The sequence below is a fragment of the Syngnathus typhle genome, linkage group LG6 (genome assembly GCF_033458585.1).
Source record: "Syngnathus typhle isolate RoL2023-S1 ecotype Sweden linkage group LG6, RoL_Styp_1.0, whole genome shotgun sequence".
Lineage (NCBI taxonomy): Eukaryota > Metazoa > Chordata > Actinopteri > Syngnathiformes > Syngnathidae > Syngnathus > Syngnathus typhle.
In genome coordinates, this window is record NC_083743.1 from 9,158,224 (window position 1) to 9,180,587 (window position 22,364).

Consider the following 22,364-nt stretch of genomic DNA (forward strand, 5'->3'; position numbering starts at 1 on the left):
CTCATCTAGCGGCCCTTCTAAGCTTTTAAGAAAGGTCTAAAAACCCATTTATTCCGGAAAGCATACCTTTGCTACTTTTTAATGATATTTTAACGAGTTTTATTACTTTGTTGTTTTTATTATAATTAATCCTAGTTTTATCTGTCCTGTGTCCATTTTGTGATTTGCCTTCAAATGTAAAATGCATTCTAAATAAAACCTATTATTATTTGATATAGTATATTATTGTATATTATAATATTTCTCATAGCCCTTTGTAATATATAGAATCAATAAAAACATTTCCACAGGAGTTTGAAATGGGCCTGCTCCATTTTGCAAGTCTCTAACTGGTATTTGTGAAAGATTAGTTGAGCTTTAGGTTTGCCTGTAGAACCTCACAAAAAGATCAATATCAAGGCAAAAAAAAAAGTAACCACACCTGTCACAGTTGGGACATACAGCATCGTTTATCTCTCATTTATGGGGGTACGATAAACGCAATAAGCTGTATTCATTATCATAAATAAAAGGAACAACAATTAACAAAACGTAAACCAACTTTGAAGTTGCAAATAAAGACGTCTTGATTGTACGTTCCAGTGTGAGCCTGAGCACAGCAACAAAATGAGCCTAAGTGTTGACTGCTTGCAGATGTTTGTGTTAGCCTGTTGCCAGCAGTGAGTGCCTCCATGAAGGGACAACGTGTGCAGCCCAGGCGGGATCTCGAGTGTTCGGAGAAGACAAACAAAGCAGAGCAGTTCACTAGCTCTGTGCCGAAACAGAATATCAAATTATTCAACAGCTGATCAATCAACTTGAGGGGACACACATACAAACAATACCAACAAAAACAGTTTGGGCTTTTGTGCAAAACTGAAAAAATGAACTCATCATGGAGAGTATGAGACGACTAGATGGCTAAATTTGATTTCGTACTATTATTATAATGGCAAAATGCCAGCGTGTTTTTAGAATATTATGATATGATCAATTACATGAAAGTGATTGGTTTGTGTTGAATAATTTGACTCCTAAATTCTATTGCTCATGAAACATGGGTTCATGATTTGATACATTATAATGTTATAGACCGCAGGGAATGAATCAATCAGAATGGAAAACTGGAATACTAGTTTTGTGGTATTTATAAGCAATATTTATCTGTCGAGGAGATCAATTAATCGCAGACTTTTGATATTTGGGGCAGGGTTGGGTTCAATCGTTGAGTGGTTCAGCACAACTTGTTTTCTTTCTATGACCTGATGTGGATTCAAAAGTTTAATATTAGTAATATAGTTTAATATTGGGAGACCCGACTACACCTATGGAAGTGAATATGGTGGTAATCTCCCCGTTCAAAGAATCTGGAATCATTTAGAAAAGAAAATTGGTAAGGTAAGAGGTTGCTGATGTTGGATCTGGGACCTGGCATAATGGCTCACAATCTCTCTTGTAGTTAATCCCAAAGGTTCAGTTTTATTTTAAAAACATCTCAGCCAAAATCAGGCAACAGTCATATGTGCTACTATTTTAAATGATGTATTTTTTTTGCTAGTTAAAGATGGTGAGATAAACTTGGACTTAACTTCAAGCCCGTCGCTCACGTAACCTTTGCTTTGATTCTGTCTTAATGTTTTGTGGGACTTTCTTGGAATTCTCGTCTTCTCACTCGAGTTCAAAACAGAGGTCAAAGTACACGAGTCCTTCAACGTTAACTAACTACCCTCTCGAATGATGCTGCCTCACTTGTCTGCTTCTCCTTTCTGAGTTATTATGACACATATGTAATAACACAAGTGTGATTCTGAAGAAAAGCTTGTTTAGAAATGCAAAGAGTCTAATTGCCGTCTGTGTTCAGTTCTGTCTGGCCGACCTCAACAAACGCACTGCACTTTGTGTTCCTGCCAAATACTCTGGTGAGGTCGGGTTGCAAATCTCTTCAAGTAATAAAAAAAAAAACAGGGAGGGGGTGAGACAATGAGCTCATGTTAAAAAAAGAAAAAAGGCTCATACATGCATTTTCTGCTTGAATAAGCAGCAGCTATGGATGAAGATTGCTTCAGCTAAAAATTAAGTGATTTATTTGTTTCAAGCCAGCACCCATATAAGGCTGAGCTCATGATTAAAATGTTACATTCAAAGTTCAAAGTCAGCTTTATTGTCAATCCCTTCATATGTCAAGACACACAAAGAAACCGAAATTCCGTTTCCTCCATCCCACGGTGACGAGACACAGTACACGATAAACATACAAGTAGACGACACAAAATAAAAACAAGAAGGCACAAGCAATAACTAATAAATAAATAAAATGAGTGATGAATAAATAATAAACAAATAACCCAATAAATATTCATTCAGTTATATTCACATAATAATAGCTTGTTAATTTGCAAGATTTGCACTATTTCCTTTCAAACATTTCTACATGTAAGGGGTTTGAAATGATTTTTAAATTTTTGCAGGTACAATGAATGAGCAACATTTTGATGTTCTAACAAGCTTTTCAAAAATTGAAAGTCAACCAGTGTCAGAGAAGGGATTGCGGAGATCTACTTTATATATGTGCAGCAATATTGTTTACAGATTGAGAAGCTGGACAGCTCACATTGTGATTAATAACACATTGTAAACTGCATTGCTGTCCTTGTGTTTACATGAAAACTGATCGTGACCTTCAGAGACTGAAGTGCTTTCACTCGTTTACTCTTTATCTTGTATACACTCACCGTCCTTGTTTAAATGTCTTCACCAAGTGCGAGGCAAGGTCACGCACAGACACACACGTGGCACACTGAGTGCGCACACTGGCTTTCAAAATGTCATGGATATAATTCCAAGGTGCTGGCATCCAGCGAAGGAAAAAGCAATAAGTCTGAGCGTGAAGAGAATCCATGGTTCCATGGTGCTGTGAATGACAGTGACAAGTTGTGTTAGCTATCAACATACGCAATTCGATCTTCCAATATGTCAGTTGAGCTGCACCACAGTTCTCATTCCATTGTGTGTGTGTTTTTTTAAACCAGTAACAGCACATCAACTGGTCACTTATACTGGACTTATGCCCTTGTTGTTTGTACTACTTGTATGGAGGTTATAGTTTGGTTTATTATTCAACACAGTCAACACACAATTAATTCTACTGACGTCAATATGAAAGCTCCAACGTGAGGGTCCGATACTTGAACTCTTGCAAAACATTTCCCACAAACTTCTCGGAAATAGTTTGACTTCCCCTTGGTACTAAACCTGTTTCTCTTGTTAAATTATCAAAGACGTTGGGTCTGCATTTTCCACATTTGAAATAAAATCACAGACAGCCGGAATGGTGGTCTCTTTTTTTCTGAACATCACCTTGATGTACACTGTAATTTTAAAGCGGAAGTCAAGCTACTACTTAAAGAGAAACCGCAGCTGGGTTTTGACAACATACTACATAAGGGAGATGGATGTACTGACAGGTCACTCAATTTAAGTTTCGGTGAGTCAAGCAATCTCTATGTAATAAGGCAAACTTTTGTTTTTGCTTTTCTTCCCATGTGCGAGTAAGTCTCCATTATTACAGTCATCTAAGAAATGCATAATCAGTGACCCTTGAATGACACAGAGGTCTCTAATCTGTTTGGATGGAAGAAAACAGAAATCATGGTGTTTTTTATTTTTACATCATTAAAATTCACTGGCAAACAGTATTTACATTATTTCTCTTGTACTATGTTGGATGTTTGTCGCAAGTGTGTATCCAAGTGTGTTTACACGACTTTACGGGCGGTGCAGAAATACTTGGAGTCCATTTAATCATGACGTACATTCGTCTCTGCGGGACAAACTGTATCCTTTTAAAGTTTATGGTCTGTAAGGTGAAGTCAGGAGTACATGTTTTAATTTGCTGCCATGTAAGACTGACGCAAAAAGGGCAGTGGGGGTGTTTGTGAGTACCCTCACCCTTCAATGAATGCTGGCTTATTAGGGATGTGGGGAGGAATTACAGTGGAAGAATGTGGTTGGTTCGAAAATATACTGTTGCATTCTCGGCAGTTGTGGTGCCATGGTCCCGGGGGTCAGCGGTGGTGGTCAGTAAATGACAATGTATAAGCTTCAAAGTTGGCTATTCACATTGGAGTCACACCTCATTTGTAGAAAGATATAGAAGTGTACATAAGAGTCTATTCAAATCGTATTTTTTTGTGACAAAAATAAGAGCAATCGTCTTTGTTGGAAAAGTAGAACACGCAGTATTTCACAGAATTAGTTTGAACTGTAGTAGTACTCACATTACAGCAATAAGCATCGAAGACAAAAAATTTGGAAAGGTTTGGAAAATTTGGTAATAAAAATCCAGTAAAAGACCTTAATCATTCATAGGTACGGTGAAAAAGCAAAATTTGGTGTCTGGATTTAAAAGCATTTACATTTGGTGCGGACTTTGTTTCTCTGAACAGGGTATTCAATTTGCCTGCAGCATAACAGCAAATTGCTGCTTTACCATGACTCTTCTGCTCTCTGTTAATACAAGCAAATCAGTTACCACAAAATGAACAGTTTGTTGTTTTCTCACTTCCAGTAAAACACTTGACACATTGACCCATATTCATATTAACTTCAGCGAGTCTTGTTGCGTTCAATTTCATAGCCAAAAAGAACCTCCTTCTTGACCTTGTTGTCATTCCTCCATGAGATATTGTATAATTTTATTTAAATAAAATTTGCATATTGCATTTTCATTTGAAGAGTCACCTTTTGCTCGGACTCCAAAATCATTGTTTTTACCCATACTTAAATGTTTTACAAATTTACATGTGAACTTTCATCATACACTGTGGATTCAATCTTTTCAAAACTTTCTGGATCATTAACACACATTTCTGGGAGTCAAGAATTTTACTAAAAGTACTCTATTTGTAGTTCCAGTAATTGTACTCGACAAACAAAAAGTATGTTGTCTTCTTTTGTCCGACAAGTGAATCATTGTCAAAACAATCAAAGAGTCAACTTGGACGTCAAAAGACATTTTTTTTGACAACATCTTGGGATTTGATTTCATCCCACGCTGATTCATGCAGGTCATTCATAGGACCTGCTGACTCATGGTTACCGGAAAGAAGAGCTTCTCAGAGTGGGCCCGCAGTAGTCTTAGTCTAAGCACCTCAAGGGATAAGAGTAGTTTCATTTTACAAATAAACTCAAACTCATTTTGATAGCTCAGTGAGTCATGATGGAGTCTCAGCGTGAGTCACGGGCTTTGCAAGAGTATCAGATCATGTTTACATAAATTTTATATACTGTATTTGAAACAAAAATAAATCATACGTAAATATTGAAACGTATATTTTGAAATCATAAAAATAAATACAGGTTTTTTCTTTTCAAGATACATTCCATGTCACATACTTTGCAATTCAATTAGTATGTTCTATCTCATTGTGGTTTACAATACATGCTACATGACCAAACTGGGGGTCACACTTCTTAAAATCATACACAAGGACTGATAAGACAACAAAGTCTACCAGGGCTCCAAACTATCCTGCCCACAGAATGACACCTTATGTAGTTCAAACATGACATTTGCATAGATGAAAAAAAAAACTTCATGACCTTTGAACTCCTCTGGTTCGTTGCTGTCTGTATCTCAACATCCCCCATCTCAAAGCTCTCGTACTGTTGAGACATACTCCTTTTACTACACTCAAACAAATATGGGCACACACACACGCGCACACGCACACGAGGCTATCTGGTGTGTGGAATGTTTGCTCTGTTGGGGTCCAGTTACAAGGGGGGGGTCACTGGCCATCGATCTCATTTTGGCATCAAACATCACTATAATGGTCAAGAATATGTAATGAAACAAATGTGTGAGGTACTGTACATTTAAGCCATCATTTAAAACTACTGTAATGCATTTGAAGTGATTTAAAGTCATTGCATTGAAAGCCTTTATCACCTGACTCGACGTGGACTATTTATCGGAATGAAACACTGTCAGAGCAAGTGGATGGACAGATAATGATGGCAGAATAGCAGACAGAAAGCAGACATACAAGCATAAAGGCAAGGAGTTTATTCGGACAATTTGACTAAAATAAACTGATAGATATGGTTTGTGTGAGCTATATATAAATATGTATATATTGTGTTAAGCAATGTAGCAATATAATGTCATGTATATTTTTAATCATGTGCTTTTTGTGTCGCAAGGATGAGGAGTCCGAGACAAATTTCCTACTTGTCATTAGTGTTTTTTTTGGGTTTTTTTAAATAAAACTAAACAAAGCTGCAACAGGTTAATTTCTCCATTAAAAGATAATGAAATAAAGGAGATGGATAATGAGAAGTAAGGTGAGGTGCAGAGAGGACGAAAGTCTTTCCAATAGTTTACACAGCGAGTATAAAGGAGACCTCCCCGGCCCCACCCGCTCTCCCCTCCCCTAAATTTATGACCCTCCATGTTTCCTCACTCCTTTGCCATCCTCCTCCTCCTTGTTCCCTCCCCTTCTACTCCCTCCTCCAGACAAAAGCAGAGCTCAGCCTGAGCGTTTAAACAAACCAGAGCCGGCAGTGAAGAGCATACACACACACACACATATCCAGGCACACACACACACGCATGCAATGTCATACAGCTGTGATGTGTAACACAGAATGAGGCTGAGGTAAGTTCACTGCAGCTGTTAGTGAAGATTACCTCATCGCTGTGTTTTATGAGAGTTATGAAACATGAGAAGAGTTTACGTGACTCCTTAAGAAACACATGTTAGTGCGTTTGGGAATTGTGTCGTAAAAATTTAGTGATACTCTGAATGGAAGACCGTACTGCAAATCTTACTGATGCATCTAAATCTACAGGAACTGTATGCAAAAGGTCATGACTTCCTGTTTTTTTTCTATTTTGCAATCTTTCAGAAGACTCATCCACACCTGAAGTTCTCTGGAGAAGAGGCGGCTCATGACAGCACTGCAGGAGACATTAACCAGATCAGACCTTGGGCCGTCCCCCTCACCTTGCACCTTGTGTCCATCAGTCCCCTCCCCTCCAGCCAGTTTCTCAGAAAACTGAAGCTCCAGACTCAAAGATTTTTATCAGAACCAACAGCTGGCTCAATGGAAGCAACAACCTTGGCTGAGATGGGAGACTTGTGTCATCCTCGCTCCTCCAGCCCTGAGGGGGAGACGGTGTGTGAGGCTTTGGCCCGTCATGAAGCCACTCTGAGGGAGGCCATCAGAGAGATCCACATGGATGTCACTGCCTTTAAGTTAAACATGGAGCATCGCCTGGAAGACACGTTCAGCCTGAGTGGGACTCTTGGGCGAGCCATGACTCAGCTTCAGCAGGAGAACCGAGAGCTCAGAACTCAGCTGCAAGCCCTAAGACGACAGGTAGAACTTCTCAGTGGGATGAGCAGTCAAAATGGCAAGAACCACCTCGGTGACATCCAAGCCAATCACCGTGAGGTCAAGGAGGTGATCTGCGGTAAGGCTGAATCCCCCACTCAGAGTGTCAACCAGCCCTGCACCCCGGGGAGCCGTGTACAGACCTACAACGGCCAAAGCGGTCACGTCAACGCTGCATCCAGCGCTCCAACGTTCTCCTCGTCCCCCAACTCCGGCAGTCCCCCCATCGCTTCAAGAGTTTCCACCATTGTGGCAAGTCCTGTTTCAAGTAACAGCCCGTCCACTGGTCGCTTCTCCAGCCGGGCCACATTTGCAGTATCCAGCAAAAACAATGTAAGTGACCAAATTTGAACACTTTTCAACCAATGTTGCAATTAGCACTCAATAATTTGCACATATCAAATCCTAGCATGTTTTATGTGACTTCTTCCAGATGGAACTTTAGAGGTTTCTCTGCAATTGAATTGGATTTAATTTTATTTTTGGTCTCGCTACTTCACTTGCTTCCATCTCCAGGGAGTGCCCCTGTGCGGGAACCACTACTTTATTGCTCTTTGTCGTATTTGTACTGGTTGACCACAATTGGGTGAAATAGACAATGTAATATGGATGGCAATTAAACAAACAATACCCTGTAATCCAGTAATTGCAATGCAATTTTCTAAATTGAGAAAGTGGTGAAACGGGCAGATTGCAAGTGGAGCTGGTGGTGTTTGTGTTGCGGTTGCACGGATGTGTCAGTGAGGTTGGAAAGCAGCAGTCCACGATACGGACAATGCCATATGTGATACTAAGTATTGTTACTGTGATCTGTGAGGTTAGTGGTGTGTGACTCTTTTTGTATTCTTAAATAAGGTAGACTTCAGATTCCAACAAAATCCTGGAATGTCTTTCGTGGTTTTCTGTTTCATTGTTATGTTGCATTTGTCAGCTTTTTCCAAACACTTCTATCTTCACCAGATAAACAGCTTCCGTCTAACCAATGTTATCACGCTGCACTCGTTCACAAGCAGGAAGTCTCATGTGTTAGCAGGTTTGCTTCTTCTTCCTCTGTTGCACACAAATGTCACAATTTCTTTCTAACCCTTTCAATTCATCAACTCTGCAATCACAGTCTAGTGAGAACCCAGTGTGTGTTTTCCCTTTTTTTCCCAGTTAAAGTGAACACACACTCTTCTACATATTTCAGGTCTGCTCTATTTGTAGTGAAAGCTAATTATTCTTCATCCTCATTATTTTATTTGCAAAGAACAATGCTGTTAAATTCACGTGGGTTTTAGAAGTAAAGTCAGGAGTCTGAAGTTACAGAAATGAGAAGCACTGTTGTCCATCATTGAGTATTTGAGCACAGTAGACAATAATAGGTCAAAGCTGTGTCAGAATTATTAGGCTGTGTCCTCTGAAGGACCCTTTGCAGGTTGGCTCCACCTTACACAACCTTCATGGACCATATGAACCATGGCAAATTTGGAGAGGCCTAGCCTATAAAAGGTAAAAATAAAAAATACTAACATGCAAAATTTTGCATTTTAACGCAATTGGAGTTAATTTCTTCCTTTCCTGTTTCACAATTCACCTTGCCTGCATTGATCATCTCCATGGATGGAGTGGAACTGTTTTTCCAAAATGATGCAACAAGATGGTAACAAAACACAATTTAGCTATTTGCGGCACAAAAGTTCAACACTTCATTGTTGTACCATGGTGCACAAGCAAATTTCATTCATTTTGTCTTTTAAGTCGACTATTGCCTCACTGTAGCCTTTGGTGGCTACATTAGAGGAATGTTATCTGCTGTGAAATCATGTGAGCAAAGTAAAAACAAAACAAGGCCACCTTTGTTTCCTTGACTCTGCAGGAGATCCCCTGCTGTCGGTCAAAAGTTGCACCGCGTGTGCTCGGCTACTCTCGTCGGAATAGTAGGTTTCATTGAGGGGGTTTCTCAACAAGATTACCACTCTTGCTCTTCCTGTCTGAAAGTGATGTGGATGACGTACGTAGCTGCCGCTCACTTGGCTGTTCAGACAGGTCTGTTAGGCTTGAAAGTTTTACACACAGACTGCAAGCATTCTTTATCATCAATCCAAGGTGAATGTTTGTGCCAAAAGTTATGTGCATGGGCCTGTTTGTCTCTAGCTCACACGCATAAGGGGAAAAATTAGAAATCAACTTGAGTCAATGTGTCTAATTGCTGATTTGATGACAATTATGGAGACACATCTCAAAATTGATTAATAAAGCAGGGTGGATGTGAACCCTGCGTTCCCACTAGAGCCCGGACCTCAAACTCTTGCTGAACGTTGTTTAACTTCACAAAAGTTGTTTGGAAATTAAAGTAAAAACATTTCCGCAGGCACTCTAGAATATTAAAGAGTCTTCCAGGAAGAGTGGGAGCTGCAAAGGAAGCAACAATTCTTTATTTTCAGTTCCTATGCAATTTATGCTTCATCCATAGTAACTGCTAGATCAGTAGCCAAACGCTATTGGGAAGTTATTTCTCCCCCGATAATAATATGCATCTATTTAGATTTTTTCCCCAGAATAATCTAAATTGATTGAAAATTTACTAGCATTATGTTCATCCTGTGAACTGATTTCGTCAGCCTGAACATAGTTATCATTGTATGCTCATATCATTTTTAATTAAATTAAAACTACTGATTACATTATTTACTACTATTATCAAATGACTCACTGTAAATCAATGTCTCTGATGTGGTCCAGCACAAAGGTAATGGAGGGTACTCTGGCTAATTTCTAAAAACATGTCCTGCCCTCCTCACACGAATGACGTCAGCTGGAATAAAGTCCAGCCTCGCAGTAACCCCGCAAATGATAACCTATACATAATGGATGGATATGTGTGTGCAGTGGACAGGGTTTCATTAGCAGAACCTTAACTGACTCAATGGAAAATCAAGATTAGCTTTCTCAGGTCAGAGGGTTATCTACTGGTCTCAATCAAAATAGCATTTAGATGCTCTTGATTTATGGTTTGCTACAAGACTCACATTATATGTTACATAAGAGCTGATACCCTGAAAGGAAAATGTTGGAGGCGGTTTTTTAACTATCCCTTAACCATTACCTCCATCCCTCACTAATATTACACAACTCTTACCTCTGATGCTTATCTGTACACAAGCAGCATAGAACTTGTTACGAGCTAGTGGAGAAGACGGATTGGTTGTTTTCATGGAAGTTAAATGTACTGATCTCAGGAGAAAGAAAATAATTTACTTGGCGCTGAGAATGTGTACACACTCGCCCATATATGGTATTTGGAAATAATAAGAGGAAAAAGTTGGAAGGCATCTTAAAAAAAATCAGTTAGTAGGCTACGCCAACCACTTCCAGCCATTTTGCCAACAGATCTGCATCTGGTCAAACCTTGGCTTTGAATATTTCCTATACTAGACACAAACAGGAACGCAATTTTGTCCGTTAGTAATTTCTCGTTTTGTGGTTTTGTGCCAGTTAACAGTTGTTCACGGGTAAACTTTCCTGCTTTCCAGCATTGGATCAATTTCCATTCAGTGTGTCGGTGTGAATGGTTGTTTGCCAAATATGATTGTAGTCTGCCTTTTGCCACAAAATAACCAGGAAAGGTTTCAGCTCACCCTTAACAAATCTTAGATGTCTTGATTGTGGGTAAAAATGTTCATGTTAATTACTTGTGTTATACAACCAAAGCAAACGTTATGAACCCTGCAACTGGACCATTCAAGGGAGACAAAGTCAAACTGGGAGACTCTCGTGAGATTGTACTCCACAGGTCATCTTTTGAATGACGTAAGACCTACTGGCTGTTTTAGTCATGGACAGGTTCCTCTGCTGAACAGGGAATGAGCAGCGAAGATATTTATCTTCATAAAAAACTGAAATCTGACATTTACGAACTGTCCCCAGAGACTCACTACCCAGTCCCCATAAAACTGCTGACCTGGGCCAAAACTCATCCATCCTGTCCGTGAGGCGTCCCTTCCCCCTTCTTTCTGAGATTGGCTGCTTCCGAACAGGACTCCCTTTTACGGCTATATATACACTAATGTGTAAGACTGTACAGAAAAAAAAAAAAAAAAAGCACCTCTACTGCCAATTCCAATTCACAAAAAATCATATCAAGAAAACTCACACAATGATAGATGTTTGGAAATTTTACAATCAAATTTGAAAGAATTGCACGGCTGAGACTAGTGTGTATACAAAGGGGGGGGGGGGGGGGGGGGGACTAGTGGCGTGGGGTAACAGAGGTATGTGGATACTCCCTGGCTAGCCTAGGCTCTCTTAATGACTTCCAGACAATAAGCTGTGTTCTCGTCATCATCGCTGTGGAAACAAGTTAATAAATGACCTGCCAGTAGGACACCTTGAATGCCCTCTGGACCCACTACTGCTAGAAAGCATCAATATGTCCAATATCAGAGAGTAATAGTTCAAGCCTAATCACTAATTGAACACAGCATTCTTACAAAAAGGTCTTCAGTTAACAATATACAAAATTCCATTTAGCTGAAGAATGGAAAATTAAGAAAAGTATTCAAGTTAAATTAGGAGTCCTACGTTTGCCAAGTATGAAATAAGACAAGATGTTGTTTTGATCACCACATTAGGTTACCAGTGTGAGCAGTGAAACAGTATCTCTCTATGAAATTTCGATTAGCGGAGGTCTGCGCTCTTCGTACTGTTAATTTGAAGGCATGACTTCTTTTTTTTCACTTGGTAATGAGTGTATTTCACGCTGTTTCTGTTGAGTGATGTACTGGTCAATTAGAGGTGAGAACAGTGGGGGGGGGGGGGGTTAGAGGGGTGGATCTGACCTTTTCAACAAGTTTCAACAGACTTCTGAAAGTTCCTGCTATTTGGGTTAAATAAATAAAACCCATTTTGTTGTTCAAAACAATCCAACGCAAAAGGTTGCAGGTTGTTTTTCACTTTTACCGTGGCAATATTATTGTAATTAGAGTGTCTGGAAGTGTCTTTAAACTCAATGTTTTTTATTGAGATATCATCAACCAACACAGGGCAATTGTGAACTGGAATATAAAATCATTTATAGTTTTCCGAATTTCAGGCCAATAAAAATCTGAAAAGTATGGTTCGTCTGTGTGCGTATATGTATTTAGCCCAGTGCGTCGATACTTTGTAGAGCCACCTTTCCTGCAATTGCAGTCCCCGTGGACCTCTTTTATCCAAAATCCGGTAAACTACTGTCAAGGTTAAATCAAGGATCAACAGTGCAGAACGTGTTTGGTAATGCTTCTTTGTACATGTCTTTTCCCGTATGCAAGAGGGTCCCAGTTTGTCATACTTTCCTGATCTCTCAGCTAGCATGTCAGACTCCCCCTCAGTGAACTGCATCATTGCCAGGAACTGAGAATCACAGTGAGTGAAGGCTGAAAGGAGGGAGGTGGACTGCCAAGATAGTCCAGATAGGGGAGTTATGCTCTATTGTTGCCATATGTTAGAGATACTGTGTACTAGTAGGGAGAACAGGATTGGAAAATAAACTCAGTAAGGAGGCGGGAGACACAGAGAACTAATTGTTCTGTACAAATGAACCGACCTACACTACACAATGTAATAATTAATACGAGCATTTCTAGTAGTTGAAGAACTGTTTGGAGATTACAGTCAACTCTAGTTTTGAAGAATACGATGAGGAAATATTGCCCACATGCCTAAACTGGTAAAGTTAGCATGAGGAGGGTGTAATGTCATTTAGTTTACGTTTCTGCAACATACATCGATAATAATGATAAAAGTAACTGAAGCTCGGACCCAGAGCTGCTTCAAAAAAGTAAGCATTCATAAACAGCATAACAACTTGAATCTATAATTATGAGACAGTGGCAGAGAAGACTTTGGTACATTATGGGGAATCCCTCATCAGTCGAAGGCTATGCCAACATACTTTAGAGATGAATCACAACAAGCCCGAGCCGGCCCTAACTATGAGCTCTATCAAAAAAAAACAAGCTTAAAGTCTGTCATTTAGTAATATCCTCCACGGATGATCCGCCACAGTCTCATACTGTATACTTCTGCACGTATGAAATAACAGTAATAATAATTCTTGCTACACGACTGCACAGCAAGAGGGCTTCTCCTTTACCAACACAAATATCTGTAGGCAAGAAACTCTATAAATTTATGTATCTTGCACATATTTTCCATCTCAATGCAAAGGTTGGCTATAGTAATTTTTTATTATAAATGATAGGTTATATGAATGTACTTAAAAAAATAAGTGGTGTATCGGATTCCTCTTCACACTCTTTAGAGGAGATTATGAAGCCACGTCCCCATTTACCCTAATCTGATATCTTTACAGGAGTGTGTGTGTGTGCGTGCGTACGTACGTATACATGAGGTCCTACTTGTGCTTTCACTGCACCGTAATTCAACCTGTCCTGTCACCTCATTTTGGAATGACATTCACAACCTCAACCGGTTTTGCAAAGTTAGCGATAAAAGTTGCAGACCTTGCTGCAATGCACTTCTTAACACTAACTCATACTGTATATTCTGGATGTCTTAAAAAGTTACTGTTAAACAGGTATTCAGGACCAGTTCTTTTTTTCTATGCAGTCCCCCATGTGTCATACTAAACTAAGAATAATTTGATGAATGATGGTCCAATGGTTAGTATACATCTGCCACACAGTTATGAGGTAACAGTCCAGGGTGCCTTGCTCGCAAAGTCAGCTAAGCAATGTTTTGGATCACCTGTGACCATAATGAGAAGCAGCACTTTAAAAATGAGATAGATGGATTACACTTGTCGGATGACACATTAGTTGTGATATTTCCTTCAACAAGGAGCCTCGCTAATCAAACACCCTGCTAACCGCCCCCATGCCTTCACGGAGATACCTGTCACAGCCAAACAATATCCTTTGCCTAAACAGGATGTAACACTCACCATCTACCCTCATACTGCCTGTTTAAACACAAGGGCTTCCTAGTGCAAGTGTTCCCGTAGCAACAGTCACTTGTGTGACTTTTGCAAACAGTCTGCAAAATGTTTGGTCTAAACTGGAGTTACTCTGAAAGGGATGGTTGATTGATGAATGCGGTTGAATGAACACTAACACGAGGTTGGATACATGCAGACTCTGGAACCAAGAGTGTTTGCAGAATATATTTGAGTGGGAATTAAATGTTTCGCATGAAGACCACCCTATCCTACTTTAACTGTAGCTGAAAATAGGCAAGACTTTTACTGATCGGAAAGAGGGAAGAATATTTGATGTCATTATGATCCATAAGTATATTTTGAATGAAGAATGTAGAATACCTTCTAGGTAACACTTCTGGTAACTGAGTACCACAATCATTCCAAATGTTAGGTCAAAGATGGAGAAACTGGTCTATTCTGGTGCCATCTTGACGTGACAAGTTCTACTTTTAGCGACTTATCAGCAGAAGGCAGACACTGCAAAAGTCTTGCATGTGCCAGTAAGGCGGAACATGAGTGGCTCATAAAAAAAGAATTAAATAAAAGATTCTCATTCAAACCTGGCATTGATAACAAAATGTTAATTTAAATAAGCACCGAGTACAACTTGTTCGGTGTTGTCATTCGAAAACCATGATGCACGATAAGAATAATGGATAGACCTCATAGGGAAACTTTAATTCTGGAGGAATCTGTAAAATACTCTGACATTTTTCTCCTTCCTTTGGGATGCATTACTGTATTGGAATAACTCTTTGCTGAATATATCGTTGGATAACATTGATATATTTAAAGAACAAGAGGTAGGACTCGATACATTTTTTATTTCTTCCTGCTCCCTTTTGAATTTATGATGAAAATTAATGTGCTTTCTCTTAAATCTTTCCTAGCTTTCTATTACACTATTTTATGTCAATTATTTTTATGTTCACTAAACAAATACATGAGCAACTATAAATACATTCCGAAGCTGAATTTTTGAGATATTCAAGTTGGACATCATCCATCAGTTATTTTCTTTCCTGAAACACATTAGTTCTACTCACTCTAGTAATATAATAGAATATAGTAGAATAGTGGCACGCATGACGGGTGTGGCATGGCCTCAGGTGTCCTGTCATTCGTAAGTGCCAAGTGAACTGTTGCAGAGTATTCTGCCAGCAAACCAGAAGTGCAGATAATGGAAAGAGTTTACAGGAACTGGAGCCGCCCAGCTATCGTGTTTCACAGATTTTTGGCAAGCTTCCCTTCCCACAGAACACACAAGCAACAATTTGTCTGTTTCCACTTTGCAACCGTGTGCCTCGAACTCATTTAAAGATATTTGTGTTTCCCATATCGGTGTCGACAATGGCTTATAAGTACAGTTATGCACCTTTGTGTTGTGACTTTCAAGCTACTTGGAGGGAACTTGAATAAGCTGAGTGCTTCAACGACACTGACGCTTTGATTGTATGCATGGTGACACTGCAAATCCGGTGGTGAAATGGCCCGGTGATTTCCGCCAAACACATTTAACTCCACTCTGACAGTTTCAAACATAAGCAGCTGTTCACTTGCCTCCCTCATGACTACCTGTGGTTCTACTTCCTGAAAGCCTTTTGAATTGCTCTTTTATATACTTGTGTCATTTTTGACATGGTGTAACTCTGCGAACATATGCACAGCTATCAGTAGGCCTGTATTGCCAAAGCAGTTTATTATCATGTGAGTGGTTGACTTAGAGGTCCAAGATCCAAAGCCTCTACATCACAGGTGTCAAAGTCAAGGCCCGGGGGCCATATACGGCCCGCCACATTATTTTAGGTGGCCTGCGAAGACAAATTGTGCATCGAATTCATATGTCAATTCCAAAATTTTAAATTGTTTTCACTTTTAAAAAAATTGAGATATATTAGCAAATTATATTACCATTCATTTTTTTAAATAATTTTTATTTTCAAATATTCAATTTCAATATTTCATTTTGAAATATTTGAACAGTTTTTATTAGTCTCTGTTTTGAAAACTAGTTATTCATCAGTTTGTTGTCTAGCCTATACTATATATGAGACATTCATACATTTATTTGGGTTGACAATTTTAATGGCCCTTTGAAGCAAACTAGGTCGATGATGCAGCCCACGAAAAAATACGTTTGACACCCCTGCTCTACATGTTCCATATGGAATTAAATTATATGAAAGAGAATCACGTTTGACACATCCGTCATCTTTAATTATAACTATTTTGCACGATTATTAGAAAGCCATCACAGTAGGAATGGAACGAAGAACACAACCACTTAGGAAGGAACCTGGCACATATATTAAATGAGTAATTCATGTGTTTCATTACCTAAAGCATCTGAATCTAGTAATACACTTTCTATGATCCAAATATGACGCACGTACAACATTTTTTCCACATTTCATCCATCAATTATATTCCTGGGAGACTGGAGGTTTACACAACATCTTGGGTCTACTGACAGTCCAAATTGCACCAGGTTTGCAATGGAAGTCATTAAAAAAATGTGTTTTAATGCGTGTGTGTTCCAGAGTATTGAGCGAGAGGAGCCAATCGAAGTTGACCCGGCCCCGGCACATGCGAGCCTGGAGAACGGACACGCTGCACCAACAGGTACCCACAAGTGTTTCTCATCATGCCATTACAACATGTTCTCCAATTCAAAGATCAAGCACCAAAGTGACGTCATGCCATTAAGTGAGAGGCTTTTAAAAAGTTTTACTGACTTCATTGCTGAGGATCACTTTACTAAGGGATGTTGAGTGCTAGCCTGTTAAAATAGTTGAGTAATGTTTTTTTGTGGTTCTGGGAGACATTTGTCAAGTCTGGCAGATTAATCCCAGACTATTTCACAGTGATGTCATCACTGTCAGTTCTTTGCTAGTTCTCTCCTATGTTTGGTTTGGTTAGAGAGGCTCAAACATTAACGCTCACCAGACTGAATGATGGGAATGTCAGTTCTAGCCAAGGTTCCTCACATTTATTTCCAAATTCAAATTTTTTTTTAAATCTGCTTTCACCATACAGAAAATGGTGCCACAATGAGTGGGAAGCTAAGCTTTCTCTCTGAAAATACAGTGGTTCTTTAATATACCAGTGGTTCCACTTAGAACTTTTGTTCAAGAAATACGCAGCATTTTGGATCATTTTTTTTGCTTTAACTTCCAAGTAAAAATATTAGATTCAACCCAACCCAGCGCAACAACTTCTTAAAACCCTTCACTTTAAACCAACGTTGCCATCTAGAGGAGCCAAAGAATACTGGTTCGCGAAGCTTCATTTTCCCATCACCAATGCATACGGACAAACATTCACAATATTTGCCAGAATCTATCACCATGGATTATTATTTTTTTAATGTGACGTCTTTACTTTGCTCCAATCAGAACATTCCTTGTTGGCACATGGAAAGATGTCTCCACTCACAGACTTCCCACATGAACACATAGCTCCAGTCGCCATACGGATGGCCCACTTCCCCATCACGGCCACCACCAAGACAGCAGAAGTCAAGACTTGTCCAGATTCTCCCAGTAGCTCCACATCTTCTAGTTCCCCTCCAATCTCAGAATCCTTCCCTCCCAGCCAATCAACTGCTAGCTCCATTCAGCTTCAACCACATGCAGAATCCCCAGTTCAACCAGGTGACACTATGACAACCTTAACCAATATCTACTTTGTAAAACTCCAGACTAAACATTCCGTTTGCTTTTAGTATCTTCCATGAAGACGTGGACCACCTCACCCATTCGAGCTTCGGGAACTTCGCGCCTCCAAGGTGAGGTTCGCAGGCAGACAGACATGCCCACTGACACCACAGTTACAATTGAGATTCACTATGACTCTCTTTGCAGAGAAAACGGTTTCGCCCTCTGCTAAAACTGTGACTTACGCAGGGTTACCTCAACATGACCGGTTAGTTAAAATAAGAGTGACATTTTAATTCACGGTTTAGGTTTGGTTAGTGTAAGACTCTCTGTCCCCTGCAGGGATGACAACATTGAAAGCAAAGAGCGATCTTTTGGGTATGGAGGAGAAAGGAAGCGAGAACTGGTGAGGTCTCAGACTTTACCAAGAAACATTGGAGCTCAGACTCGACGGTCAGTCTTCGATAGGTTGGACACAGACATCAGTAACAGGTAAAAAAAATGCTTACGTATTAGGTTGTGTGAAAATGATGGAAGAGTACTCACATGTTTGCTTGTTACCTGTACAGTCGCACCAAAGTTGTGGAATCCAAGCCCAAACTGAAGCGTTCCCAAAGTTTTGGAGTTTCCAGCGCCAGCAGCATCAAACAAATCCTTCTTGAGTGGTGTCGCTCCAAGACCATCGGCTACCAGGTAATGCTGTCAATAAGATCGATCATTTTGAGTGCGAGGCGGGTTCACCCTGGACGGGTCACCACTTAATGACAGGCATATGTAGACAAACAACAATTCACACTCACATTCAAACCTATAAGCAGGTTTACGTTCAATAAAATAAAATAAAGACCCTCTAAAGGAATTCCATAGATTTTTTATAGTGCTGAAACCGTGCAAAGACTCAAACGATGTTTAAAATTGTTTACAGGTAGCATTCAATTCTCAATTTCAGTTGGCAGGATATTTTTCGGCGTGTTTAAAACTAAGCCCAAGGTACTGAGCATCGTCATTCCGGCGACGCAGCCAACGGTGACACACACGACACGAAATTGAGTGAGGCCGTGATAAATTGGATGCCGCGCCATAGGTCAACAAACTCTTGGCATTGAAGGCCGGTGTCAGCGTCATCCAATAAATCACTGCCTTCCTCAGTTTTGGATCATGTGTGGGTCCACCGAGCAGAGACGCTTCAGGAAACATTTATGAAACACAGCGGCACACGTTATTCAACCTGTTGCTCACACTACAGACAATTTTCAGTGCATTGAATGGACACGCCAACAGACATCTGCGAGCAGGGCACTATTAATTTTGGAGATTTATTTTAAATTCTTGGTGATGTTTTTTTTAATGCACATTTGGCAGACTTGGAAATTACACTATGGTTTGTGAAGTTTAAGACACTTTATAGGGACATTAAGTTCAATGCATATAGAATCGAATGGAATTCATCCTTTCACTTCTATTGAAAGTGAAAATGAAACCTAATCTCTGTAACTCATTGTAGGCGATGTCAATGAGCATGAAAAATTGACTTGCAGCCAGCATGGGATTGGTTCTCACTCAATGACTGTGTGAAGTATATGTTTCCTGTAACTGACTGATGACCCGACCATGCAGGGCTCCAGACGAACTTTTTTTTTTTATTAGGAGCACAGTGGGCCCATAACGTGAAATTTTACAGGCACAAGTAGATTTAGGCTAACACACCTTAAAACACGCCTTATACATAAGTAAACATACATCCCACTCATTTTCCCTACTGACACATGGGATGAACTGTAGCGCAGATGTTTGTCAGCAATTAAAAATATTCAACAATAATGTGTTAAAAAACACTGCACAAAAGTGAAAGTGGTTGGATACATGTGCGTGTTTTGTAATTGTGTGTTTCTGGGGTTACAGAGTTTGAAGCATTTGAGGTCATGGCTAAGTGTTTTGACACATTTGCTACACTGTTACCCGGCAGCCCGTGCCAGCTGCTCCATGTGGCTTTACTTATCGTCAAATCGGCGTAGCCACGACTCTTATGGCTAAGAGGAAACACTCTATTGTTCATATGATGACCTGACATGTTCCATTTCACTCAAGTATAGACAGCATTTTCACTCGAGACAAGTCTGCAATCAGTTAGCTTTCACTGCGAAGAATCATGCACACTGGAGTTGAACTTATCCTCTTGAAAGGGGTTGCCTTTGTCCTCGTGGAAAATGTGGGCTTTCTTAAATAGGTGGGTCCAGTAATTCAAATTTATGAACTGTTGAATGAAATAGCCTTATGGTGCCTTTTTAATAAAATCATAAATTATTGGATGTTTGGAACTTGTATGTACTTAATTCATTCTGTAACGCTGCTTGGGTTCCAAATCTCAAAACTAAACTTTCCTTTGGAATTAATACAGTGTTCTAATTGGTTATATGCTTAAACTGTCATCATTAGAAAAAATAATAGTTTTAAAAAAAAAATTAAGTTACATATTAATTAATTGTCAGTGTAAAGTGTAAATTGACGTTTACCATCATTTCAGTAAAGATGCATGGCAAACACGTGGAAATAGAACAGGAAATAATTCGTGGGCCAAAAGGAGTTCTTTCAACAGGCAGCATGAAAACTGTTTGGTGAAATTAATCTGTTTGAAATGGTTATTTAATTAAATAATCAGACAGAGCAGCCAGTGTCAATTGTCATTTTCAGTTCTGGTAGTAACATGCACTTTTCCTTTCTGTCACTAGTAACATTTTGTGATGGCATGGCAAAAAAAAAAAGCAACACAATAGACTACATCTGGGGTTTTGACTTTGAAGGCTTGAATAGCCATTAAAAATGAAAAACAGACAATGAAGATGAAAGCAGAGCAGACCCGTGACATCTATCATATTAATGTGAAAGTGGGGATAGTTTTATGGCCAAACTGTTGTCTTCTTTAATCTTCCATTGTCCGTCTTAAATGTGTTTTGTTTTGTTTTTAATTTGTGTTGTGTACACACTTGCAAAAACCTTACCAAGCCTCCTTTTCATCTCTCCTGTTCTGCAGAACATAGATATCCAGAACTTCTCATCCAGTTGGAGCGACGGCATGGCTTTTTGTGCTCTGGTTCACTCCTTTTTTCCCACCGAGTTTGACTACGAATTATTGTCACCTGACAACCGCAAGCAGAACTTTGAACTGGCTTTTGGAACAGCAGAGTGAGTAGCAGAAAGAAGTACAGTAATCCCTCGTTTATGGCAGATAATTGGTTCAAAAAAAACACCCGCAATAAGTGAAATCCGCGAAGTACAGACTTCTAAAGGAATGTAAACGAACATTTGGAGCAATACTACATTGTCCTAAAGATTACACACGTTTGTCCTCAATTTAGAAGTTTTATTTTGACTTTTAAATGTTTTTTTAATTTGGGGTGAAAAAAATCCGCGATGTAGTGAAGCCGCGATAAACGAAACGCGAAGTAGCGAGGGATCACTGTACACTAAGAAGAAAACAGAAACAGTAACATTCATTCATTCATGCAAACTTGGATTAAACACCACTAAAACACACAATAACATGTTTGTTTTTTTCAGCAGGGCAGCAAATACAAACTCGAATAGATTGTAACATTACCAGCTTCGAATAATGCTCTGTCTTTCTCTGCCTTTGTCTTTAGATTGAAGGCTGGCTGCGACCGCCTAATCGAAGTGGATGACATGATGATTATGGGTCGTAAACCGGATCCAATGTGTGTATTCACCTACGTGCAATCCCTCTACAACCACCTGCGCAAGTTTGAGTGACCTCAACAACCACGCGCATATTGGTGGCGTGACCTTTTCCTGTTTGCTCTTTTCCACCGCCTTATAGCCACTGAGGGAAATAAAAGCATTTTCTCACTGTCCAGGGGAAAAAAAGGCAAAATAATTTCAAGACTTTGCTGCCTTCGTGTGGTAAATTGGAGAACATTTGTTCCCATTTGGGAGGACTAAGCTTTTAAAAGTGTTTGTGTGCGTCCGTGTGTACCTGTTATCCAAATCCATGAAGACACCACATTATTGAATTTGTTGACTATATTTAGTTTGTATATGTATTTGTTGTTTGTAAACTTTTTTTATTCCCACATGATGAGGATGTTAACCTTTGACCCTGCACCAGAAGGGATACAATTTGCCGCGTCAGTGAAAAATTGACATGTACGTAGGTATTCAAAATATTAAAAAGCATATGAAACTGAGTGTTTGCAAAATTAGACTGAATGGTGTCTTTTATTTACACACTGTATGCTTGGATATTGAGATATGAACAGTTATTAAAATCATCAATTGTCAGCTGAAAAAAAAATGCTTTTACATTTTCATTTTAGATGCTACTTGATGAAATAAAATTCAAAACACAATTTTTT

General features: G+C 39.4%; 1 protein-coding gene and 1 long non-coding RNA gene across 2 annotated transcripts; one reads left to right on the plus strand and one right to left on the minus strand.

Moving 5' to 3' along the window:
* Positions 1–443: 443 nt before the first annotated feature.
* Positions 444–9,503, minus strand: LOC133155184 (uncharacterized). The gene is made up of 3 exons (XR_009714608.1): positions 9,214–9,503; positions 2,712–2,890; positions 444–750 (listed from the first exon to the last, which is right to left on the minus strand). It is a non-coding gene; the product is annotated as an uncharacterized LOC133155184 (long non-coding RNA).
* On the plus strand, positions 6,477–22,358 carry smtnl (smoothelin, like). Its single transcript, XM_061280280.1, has 10 exons — positions 6,477–6,638; positions 6,889–7,710; positions 16,879–16,960; positions 17,734–17,991; positions 18,063–18,125; positions 18,202–18,262; positions 18,337–18,486; positions 18,564–18,687; positions 21,026–21,177; positions 21,636–22,358. Exons 2-10 carry the CDS (start codon positions 7,087–7,089, stop codon positions 21,760–21,762), a joined length of 1,641 nt encoding a protein of 546 aa, XP_061136264.1. The 5' UTR covers positions 6,477–6,638; positions 6,889–7,086; the 3' UTR covers positions 21,763–22,358.
* Positions 22,359–22,364: the final 6 nt, after the last annotated feature.

Coding starts and splice junctions, on each gene's coding strand:
- smtnl (XM_061280280.1), top strand. CDS start 7,087: ATGGAAGCAACAACCTTGGCTGAGATGGGAGACTTGTGTCATCCTCGC. Junction 16,961..17,733: donor CGGACACGCTGCACCAACAG/GTACCCACAAGT, acceptor TGCTCCAATCAG/AACATTCCTTGTTGGCACAT. Junction 18,688..21,025: donor CCAAGACCATCGGCTACCAG/GTAATGCTGTCA, acceptor CCTGTTCTGCAG/AACATAGATATCCAGAACTT.